At 44.1% G+C, this 10,905-nt stretch overlaps 1 protein-coding gene across 1 annotated transcript in view; it reads left to right on the top strand.

The window, feature by feature from the left end:
* Positions 1 to 248: 248 nt before the first annotated feature.
* LOC149795366 (uncharacterized) overlaps positions 249 to 10,905 on the top strand; it is a 43,629-nt gene continuing 32,972 nt past the window's right edge. The window contains exon 1 of the mRNA XM_089965140.1: positions 249 to 2,000. Coding sequence (XP_089821266.1) covers positions 773 to 2,000 — 1,228 coding nt within the window. The 5' untranslated portion in view covers positions 249 to 772. The remainder of the gene's footprint in view (positions 2,001 to 10,905) is intronic.

Raw genomic sequence — 10,905 nt, 5'->3', positions numbered from 1 at the left:
GTGTGTGTGTGTGTGTTATTAGACCTGGAATATGTCGTTAATAGTGGTCTGATGAGCATTCTTAACTGTCCCTTATCAAATATCGCGTAACTGTCCTTAACAAATATCACAAACTTTTTCAGACGGCCCTGTTAATACATGTACGTCAGCAAACCGCGGGAAGGTTAACTTTTGTTGTTGATTCCAAGCTCAGAAACAGGTCCGGACAAGATCTGCAGCCCAGGTATAATAAAGTAGGCGAGTCGATAGGTCTTAGCAATGTACGAGTCCCATTGCTCACAAGGGATAGTTTATCGTTATGAGTGAGGCGTGAAAGCAAAAAGCGGAAAGGTTTTGTTTTTTATTCACGTGTAAAGCTGGAAAGAATTACAGGACAGTATACATTTCCAGTCGTTATTCCACGGACGACTTCATTTCCGGGATTTTTAACCCTGAAATGCAAGAAGGGAATTAAATGACACATTGAAATGTTTATTTCTTATCACGTTACCTGTACTTCGGGTAACGGACGATGAGCGTTCAATAGACACTAGTCTAAAGAGATATTTGAGTGTTGAATGTTTATCTATCTGCTTGTATGCAAAAGGACCGCAGTAAACTTAATCTGGTGACAAGGAATATCAATACATTTCTGTTTGCATGAGCCTGATAGTATCGAAATTATTTTAAACCTGTATGAAGGAATTTTACGACTAAGATCAAGAGAAACAGTGCTGAAGAAATATAAGTGGTCTAATCACACGTGGACTTATTAAAGAGAGAGTTTTTGAAAATGGATTTCTCAAAATTTCGACAAACGGGTGAATTGTCCGATATCACCGTTACAGTGAACGGAACGGAATTTAAACTTCACAAATTTCCTTTATACGCAAAGTCCGATTTCTTCTGCAGTCTTGCGAAGAACCCTGCGACAGACAGTTCTAGGATTGAATTAAAAGACTTTCCAGGTGGCGCTGACATCTTCAGTCAAGTAGCTGACTTCTGCTACAGCATGAAACTGGAAATAACTAAAACAAATGTCGTGGGCCTGCGTTGTGCAGCGGAAACCCTTCAAATGATAGGCTCCGGAAACCTAGCGGAAGTAACTGACAAGTGCTTCCATGACACAATTACATCGGCGAAAATGAGTCGGTCCACGTCTGCAGTAGCTTCGCTTTTGCTCTCATGTGTACCAGTAGGCCAGGTTGCTGAAAAGACTAATATGATAAGTTTATGTTCAGACGCGTTGGTAGAATGTTGGCTGAAACCGCCCACCAAATTTAGTATGCCATCAACTCCAGTGCATCATGGAAATGATAAAGCAGACGACAAAACAATGAAAATTTTGGTAAATCTTCCCGTGGACTGGTTTGTGAAAATTATAATCCTCGCCAGAGATAAGAGTGTGAAGTTGTCTCAGATTGCAGAGATGGTCATGAGATACGTCACAAATTTCCTTGACAGGGAAGAAGGAATAGACAAAGGTGGTCAAGTGGTTGACCAAAAGAAAGCTGATTCAAGCGACACCAGAAAGGGTGCGCGTACTGCACACGAATTTGAAGCATTAAAGGAATCGAAATTAAATGCTAAATCTAAGAAAAAGACAGATACTGGCAAAATATTGGACACTATTTTGTTGGAACTGCCAGAGGGAACATTCACGGAAGAAACTCTCACCACAGAGTGGATAACAAGGGTTTTGAAATTTGCTACGCTTCATGGTTGTAATTGCAGACGCATTCTTGTAAAGACAGCAGGTGATATGCTTTACAAACTCTCTCCTGAGGAACTTTGTATTGTCTCCCCTTCTGTGCTCCATGACATCCTTGTAGAGTCTACTTCAAACAATAATGAGCAAGGACAGAAAGCTTGCCGGCTTGTGGAGGTATATCTCACAGTGATGGCTCGAAAGGGAGTGCTCACAGCAGAGACCTACAGTGCTCTAATTTCGTCTTCTCCATCTGAACACTGGAAGTCCCACGATTCTCTGTATGGAGTACTGGAGTACGTCATCACTTCAGGTAATTTGCATCCTCATTTTATTAATATGTCTTTCAGGATCAAATACTAAAGTCGTTTCGATGTTTATCAATGTCCGTATAAAAATTATAAAACACAGAAGAAATTTTAAGTATTCTGAGGTTAAAGCTAACTGGAAGCTATACTACTTGGTGTGAAAAGATCTATTGATAGCTGTGGTTTACTTGTCAGTAGTAAAGGGGGATACATTAGCGACAATGGGAATTAGCATTACAGACCCCCCTGGGACAGATTAGCGACAAGGGAAATTTAACATGGAGAAAAATCGTGGGTCAGATTAGCGACAAGGGAAATTAACATGGGAATAAATCGTGGGTCACTCTAGCGACAAGGGGAATTTAACATGGAACTATAGTGTGGGTCTGTCTAGCGACAAGGGGAAATTAACATGGGAATAGGGGACTGTATAGCGTCAAAGGAATTTAAACAGGGTGGGTCTGTCTAGCGACAAGGGGAAATTAACATGGGGAATATAGTTTGGGCTTTTGGGATTTTTTTTTTAAATTTAAATTTAAATTTAAATTTAAAAAAAGGGGTAGGCAATGGAAAGGCTATCTCTTTTCGAGAAATATGGGGGCCCTGAAAAGGGCCTTTGGATTTATGTTAATATGCCCTTAACATAAAGGGCATCTGTGGCATCTTCTTGTCCTCAAGCTGCGTCTTACAGCAGGGCCATACATCAGAGTCCTCTTGAGGCAACCTTGTCTCTCTATGTAGACTCTTCGTATCCACAAACTGCTGGTGGTCCTGTGGACAACGGTCCACTTGGATCGGACATACATGAGCATGTCCGTCCTGAACATCATTGAAGACACGAAGGTGGAAGATTCAACGTCAGTCCACATCTTGCGGCTACGAGAATAGCTGAGTGAGTGATTGCACTGAACTGCGCTTATTTATAGGTACAGGTAGGATTGAAACGGATTGAGTTCATTCACCAATCCAAACACGCGTTACAAAATTCAGTCAGCCCGCATCCAATCCGAAGAGAGCAGTCTGTGACGTCACGTAGTCTATATAGATTTGCTAGCGCTTGTGTGCAGTCAATCTATGCGACAGTGATTCAACATGACGGAAACTCAGAAAACGATCCATTGGGGTGCACCAGCAGGGGAGACTGCCCAAGGGAACCCGGACTTACTTTCAGAAGAGGTACATTGGGATTTTGTGGATTTTCTTACCTCGCAAGAATTTGTTCCGGAACCTTCGTTACCATCTTCATTACCGCAAGTGGAGAATTTTAGACAGAGACAGAAAGAAGAATTGGAGAAATTTATGCAACGACAAAAGGAAGCGGAACAAGCTTTTCTCCTACAGCAACAGCAACAGCAACAAGAAGAGGTAAGAAAAAAACAACAGCAACAACAGCAAGAAGAAGTAGCAGCAAAGAAACAAGAGGGTGAAAATCAAACGGCTACGGTACTGTTGGACATTTTAGCGGAGTTAAGAAGTCTGAAACAAATGTATCAGACTTCTTTATCACGACCGAAGAGAATACGACCTTCCCGAGCTAAACACGCCAACCCTGTGACTAAGCCTATCGTACCACCCTTAGTGATTTCAACCCAATCATCAGAAGTAGGCCTTGGCCGTGGCAAAGGCTTAAGGCAGTTAAAGTTGATTGGTTAAACTTACCCCTACACCAAAATAAAAAGGCCCTTTTCAGGGCCACCCACATTTCTCGAAAAGAAATACAATTTCAATTTGCCAATCACTCAAAAATAAACCCCACCCATTTTACCTTATAGTACGTGTCTGTGTATGAGTGCGTGAGTGTAGCTTCTTATTTTAAAATCAAAACTCAAAGACACTTACCTTATATCATTCATGTATTCTTTTATCCATTTTTTTACAATCCAATTCACAATTCACCACAGAACACTTTAATTAAAAGTTCATTGACTTCTTCTTTCTCCTTGTTTAGTCTCTCTGTTTTTTGAATTTCTTCACTGTTTTTCCTCATTTTCTTCCCTTCTTCTTTTCTTCTCCTGTTTCTTTGCTTCTTTTAAATAGAATTGTCTTCTTTCTTCCTCTTCTTCCTCTGAAGAATCCCTCTCTTCTTTTGAAGAATCTCTCTCTTCTTCTGAAGAATCCTTCTTTTCTTCTGACTCCTCTTGTTTCTTTTTTGGGCAATCTGGAGACCAATGTCCTTTTTCTTGACAATAATAACAGGTATCTTGACTTTTGTTTTTTTTAGCCCCTGTTTTTTTTTCTTTTTTGACGGTCTGGACACTCTGAAGACCAATGCCCTTTCTTCTGACAGATATAGCAAGTATCTTGACTTTTATCTCGAAAGGAAGGAGAGTAGTCCGTCGGCTGGTCTGAAGAGAATTTTCTAATGACCCCTCGCAAAGCTCTGACGAAACGTTCCATCTGGGTAGTCTCTTCCATCGTTGTGCTCGGCTTGAGAGTGAAATGAATAGTGAAAGGACAAGACACACACCCTTTTTATATACGCTGGTTTGCCAAGACTATAAATTAGTCTATGGTGTTTAAACTTGAGTCATTTGACGTTTTGCACTCAAGATGAAACGATCCCATTCATTCGAGAAGAAAGAAGAAGAAGAAGAAAGTAAGAGGCAGAAACGTGATCTATCTCCTCGTACCAGGGCTGAAATCTTGGCACAAATTCATGCCAGTGATTTTGAAGAGGACATGAGTGAACCAGAATCCGAACCCTCTAAACCAAGTTCACCACCCTTAGTCAACCCTGAAAAGTACTATTCCATTCGAGAGACGGAAAAGCGCTCCTCTAGAAAATTTAGAACCACGGCTTACACCTACACGGTGAAGTTTAAAGATTTCAAGGCCGACGTACCCTTGGAGAAAGCAGAAGGGTTTATCACCGAGATGTGGGATTCTTTGCTCACCGCACTCAAGCGACAATGTCAAGCCAAAGAAGACGATCGCTTGACACTATCGATAGATCACGACGGTTTGAAATCCCCTGTTTGGATCGAGTTTAGCAGACCCGCAGAACTGACCCCTTCCAAAGTCATGGACAAGATTCAACACGTACAACAATCTAATGACCAGTTTGACATCACCGATGGTAAATCCACACTGAAAATGGCCCACGTCTCTCCTCCTCAAGGAACTGGATGCAAAAAGATGTTATTGGTGGACGACCTTCGCAACACCAAAAAGAGTCTCGTCCGAATTAACAACCCTCAAGACCAGATGTGTTTAGCCCGTGCCATCGTGGTGGGACGAACCTATGCCAACAAGAACGACACGGTAGAATGGAAAAGAACCTGGAAAACTATTCAACGATGCGATCGAGCCAAACAACGAAATGAAGCAGAACTCCTGTTGCAACAAGCCGGACTGTCCAAAGACACACCCTGTGGCATTCCTGAGATGCAAAAATTGCAAGATGCCCTAGCTCCACGCTACACCTTGAAAGTTCACCCTCAAGAAATGCGCGGGTCTCTGTTGTTTCGAGGCTAAGACTTTAAGGACGGAAAATACATTCATGTCTATCATCACGATGACCATTTCGATACCATTACCAGTATCACTGGATTCCTGGGATACGGTTATTACTGTGAGAAATGTGACCATGGTTATAACAATCGAGAGCAACACGTGCATTGTGGATTGAAATGTTCAGGATGTTTGGCCTCTTCACCCTGTCTGAGCGAAGAACCAGTGCCTTGTTCAACTTGTCTGCGCACATTTGTCAGCCCTACCTGTTACCAACAACATCTGAAAACGCAAGGTTCACAGAAGAAATGTGCTTGTCAACTCCTGAGATTGTGCTCTACGTGTGAACAAGTCATACGTACCAATAATACCAAGGCACACGTATGTTCAGGAAAGAAAAAATGTCACATTTGTCACCACATCGTGGACTTGGAACACCAATGCTACGTGCAAAAATACCAACCCCCACCAGAGAAAGAGGACGGTCACAAGAAGAAAGGCAATTTCATCTTTTTCGATTTCGAATGCATGCAAGAGACTGGCATTCACATTCCTAATTTCTGCGTGGCTCATCGAGCGTGCGAGAAGTGTATTCAAGAACCTATCTTCAGTCATTGCCCTCACTGCAGCAAGATTCCTGGAGGACGTGAAAAAATCTTTCGGGGACCAAACACGTTAGCCGATTTTGCCCAATGGGTCTTAGACCCCATCGACAAGACGTGGAGCCAAGAGGACATCGAACGTTACGGAGATTGTCATCGTCATGCCACGGTGATGGCTCACAATTTCTCCGGATACGATGGACAGTTTCTTCTCAGATACTATACGGAACAAGGCACCGAACGTCCTAAAGTGACTTTGAACGGAGCCAAAATCATTTTCATGCAAGTGGGACAAGTACAGTTTAAAGATTCGATGAGTTACTTGGCCATGCCTTTGAGCCGAATGCCTAAAACGTTTGGAATGACAGAAATGGCTAAAGGGTACTTTCCACACTTTTTCAATACGGAAGCCAATCAACACGCCGTTCTACCCCATTTGCCTGAGGCTCACTATTACGACCCCGACAACATGCGTACCGAACAACGAGAAGCTTTCTACGCTTGGTACCAGGCTCACGCCTCGGACCCTTTCGACTTTCAGGAAGAAATGCTAAAGTATTGTCGTTCCGACGTGGACATTTTACGGCGTTGCTGTGGAAAATTTCGAGAACTGTTCATGGAACACGGAGGGGTCGATCCTTTGAAAGAAGCTTGCACCATTGCCAAAGCGTGTTCCTTAGTGTACCGCCAACGATTCATGCCTGAAAACACCGTGGCTGTCATCAGTCCTCAAACGACCCACTATGTCAAGCGTCAATACTCGGTCAAAGCCCTACGTTGGTTACATTACTTGTGCGACAAGGAAGACAAATGGATTCAGCATGCCCGCAACGGAGGAGGCGAAAAGACCATCGGAACGTATTCGGTCGATGGCTGGGACTTAGAAAACCCCAAGATCGTGTACGAGTTTAACGGTTGCTTATTTCACGGATGTCCCGTCTGCTACCCTGACCGTGACACTAAAAATCAGTTTTTGCAACGAACCATGGAAGACTTGTACCAGGACACTTGTCAGCGACGCCTAAAGTTAGAACAGCAAGGATACCAAGTGGTGGAAATGTGGGAACACGAGTACGATCACCGTTTGAAAACCGATCCCGAGTTTAAACGCCTCGTGGAAAGTTACCAGTTCATGGACCCGCTGAACCCGAGGGATAGTTTGTACGGAGGAAGGACCAATGCCACCTGTTTGCTGTACCAAGCCAACGAAGAGAAAGGAGAAGAAATCAAATACTTGGACGTGTGTTCGCTGTATCCCTACGTGTGCAAATATTGTCGCTTTCCTGTAGGGCACCCGCAATTGTTGACGGAACACATCGACCTGAAAAACATTCGACAATACGAAGGCTTGATCAAGTGCAAAGTTTTGCCTCCCACGAACCTATACCATCCCGTCTTACCTCACCATTGTCAAGGCAAACTGATGTTTCCCTTGTGCCGTACTTGTGCCGAAACGTGCAACCAGGACCAACCTTGCCATCACAGCCAGGAAGAACGTGCCTTGACGGGAACCTGGGTCAGCGTGGAATTATTCAAAGCTCTGGACATGGGATACCAACTGTTAGAAGTGTACGAAATTTGCCACTTTCCCAAGACACAACAGTACCACAAGGGTGACCCTACTCAGAAAGGCATTTTCGCCGACTACGTGGATGCCTTTTTGAAACTGAAGCAAGAAGCCAGCGGCTATCCTTCCTGGTGTCACACTCCCGAAGACCAAATACAATTCAAAGAGAAATACTATGCACAAGAAGGCATCTCTTTAGACCACATCGAAAAAAACGAAGGCAGGCGATCGTTTGCCAAAGTGATGTTAAATTGCTTGTGGGGTAAAATGGCACAACGACCGTGTTTACCCAAGACGGAATATTTGACAGAACCTTCCCGCTACTTCCAGATGATTCACGACAAAACCAAATACATGAAACACGTGGACGTCGTTCGAGAGGATTTGATCTTGGTCAATTACGAAGAAGATCCGGACTTTGTACAAGACGACCCTTTTGGAAATGTCATCATTGCGGCTTACGTGACAGCTCATGCTCGCTTAAAATTGTACGAAGCTTTAGAACTGTTAGAAGAACGCGTCCTGTACTTTGACACGGACAGTTGCATTTACATCCATCACCCGATTCAACAGCACCCTGACATCGAAGGAGACCGTTTAGGAGCCTGGACAGACGAGCATCCCGACGACAAGATTCTAAGTTTCGTCAGTGGCGGTCCCAAAAATTACGGCTACGAATACCGGGACAAACAAGGAGAAGTGCACACGATGTGCAAAGTGAAAGGACTGACTCTGAATCATCGTACCAGTCGAGTGGTCAACTTTGGGGTATTGAAAGAAGCCTTGCAATCGGGAGAGGATGGAAACTTTAAAGTGACCACCTATCAACCAAACAAGATTGTACGTTTACCCACTCACCACATCGTCAGTCGACCCTTGGAAAAAGTCTATCAAATTGTATACCAGAAGCGAGTGCGACTTCCCAATCACTTCACCTTACCGTACGGTCACGTCGGTATTGGTCTGTATATGAAAAGGAACCCTAGGCAAGATCGATAGTTCATTGTTCATTGAAGTAACTTACCATGTCGTTGACGAAGAAGAAACCAGATTGGTTAGGAGTCAAATGTTGGACATCACCGAGACCAGGGTTTTGAGGCTTGGACACAAGAGGTGGCTCAGTATGCACGAGAGTTATTCAAGGAAAAAGTTACTTTTCAACCTGTGTTAGTGACGGTGCCAGAAGAACCCGTCACCCAGGACAGGACTGTCGTGGACAGGCCTGAAAGACCCTTTCGGGAGGACACTTGTGTGACCTTACCCCTACTGTAGAACTGGTTAGAACTTTACCCAAAACATGTTGTACAGACACTTGTGTTTATTCCACGTTCATGGTTATCATGTGCCTTTTATTCTTGTACTTAAGCCTTTGGCTTTTATGCATTTTTGTCTTTCGTATTCATGTTTGAAAAAAAAATTCAATAAACGTATTCTGAAAAAGTATATAAACTCTTGTCTTGTTTGTTTTTTTCGTGTCACAAGTGACATTTCTCACACCATGGCTACCTCTGCTGTCTCTGCTCCCTCTTCCTCTACTGTCAAAGTCATCGACGAACACTTAGATCGTGCCAGTTGGGAGGCTTTGTATCTTCGCCATCCCTTTAACATGCTCATTGCTGGACCTAGCGGTTCAGGCAAAACCGAATTCGTCAAACGTTTGATCGAACATAAACATCATTTGATCGATCTACCCCCTCAACGAATCGTGTGGTGTTACAAAGAGTGGCAATCGGCGTACAGCCTCTTGCGAGAAAGTCAAGGCGATTCCATCGTGTTTGTGGAAGGCATTCCTAAAGAAGACGACGGCATCGTCTCTGACTCCCGTCTAACCCATTTGGTCATTTTCGACGACATGTTAGGAGAAGACGAAGAAGAAATTAAACTGTGGTTCACGCGCAAAGGGCATCACCGTAATGCCAGTGTCGTTTACATCACCCAAAATTTGTTTCAACAAAGTAAAGCCCATCGCACCATCAGTCTCAATGCGCATTACGTGGTCTTGTTTAAAAGCCCTCGAGATAAATCGCAAGTGCAAGTCTTAGCCAAACAGTTAGGAACGCCTTGGCTGACTCAGGCGTACGACGATGCCACTCAAACACCTCACGCCTATTTACTCGTCGATTTGAAACCTACGACCCCCGAGGATTTGCGATTTCGTACCCACTTGTTTCACCACTGGTGCCAAGACGGAGGGCCTGTCCTGTACACGTCTCCGTCCTCGACTTCATTTCACTCCCCATAAAAAAATCTATAAAAACCTCAGACCCTTTTTCGTCTGTCTCACTCTCAGTGCGAACATGACGTCCCTTCAGTCGCATCTTCCCGTCAAATTGATTCGTGCCTTGTATGGCATCAGTCGAGAAAAAGATCCACAAACACGAGCTCGTGTCTTAGAAGCTAGTCTCAAAGAAGTCTTACGATGGTTCACGGTGACGGCACGTCAATTACTCCAAGGAATCATTCAGATTCCTCATCAAACCCAACGCTTTTTCGATCGAAACAAAGTTGCTTTGGTCCAACTGGCCGATCCCCGCATCGACACTCAAACCAAAAAACAAATCATTTTGAAACCTGGAGGGAGCGGTACTCTAGGAGGGGTCATCATTCGCTCACTTTTAAGATGGGATCCTAATGCCCCCTAAGTTATCCCCAAGACAAAAGTCCAAGGAAGCCCCAAGAAGAAAAAGAAAAAGACCAGGTCCCCAAGAAGAATAACTTCTCCAGTGGCAGGACCCTCCTCTGACCAGACACCACCACCCCGGAAAAAGAAAAGAAGCCCCCAGAAAAAGAAACAGAGAAAAAGTCCCCAGAAAAAGAAAAGTCCACAGAAGAAAACTAGTCGCAAGAGAGGCACCTCGGCCAGGACGCAACCTTACACTCGCAAACCACGACCTGCCACAGCGGTGACTGCGTCTCCGGCATCCTCACGTTTGTCCACTTCTCCGTTAATGACACCAGGAACTGAAGAGTACTTGGAGACGTTGATCACACCAAGAACTTCTCCGTTGATGACCCCCAAAAGAACTTCCCCAGTGGCAGGACCCTCCCATTTAGCGGCAGTGGCTGCTGCTCACAAAGTACCTTCTCCCAAAATCAAAGTCCATGAAAGATCGGGCATGTTACAAAGTTTACTGGATTTGTCCAAACAAGAACTTGCTCGATTTAGTCCGTTGCGTACCCCTGCACGACGTGTCATGCCTGTCCTCAAACTAATACGACGTCAAGACAATCAGTGGCGACGCGTTCCAGTATAAAAAAGACCTGTGACCAAGTCGGATATCAGTGTTTTTT

Source organism: Sinohyriopsis cumingii, chromosome 7, assembly GCF_028554795.1.
Source record: "Sinohyriopsis cumingii isolate HCF-2022 chromosome 7, ASM2855479v2, whole genome shotgun sequence".
NCBI lineage: Eukaryota > Metazoa > Mollusca > Bivalvia > Unionida > Unionidae > Sinohyriopsis > Sinohyriopsis cumingii.
The sequence above is the reverse complement of the archived record's forward strand: the minus strand, read 5'-3'. Positions and strand labels throughout refer to the sequence as shown.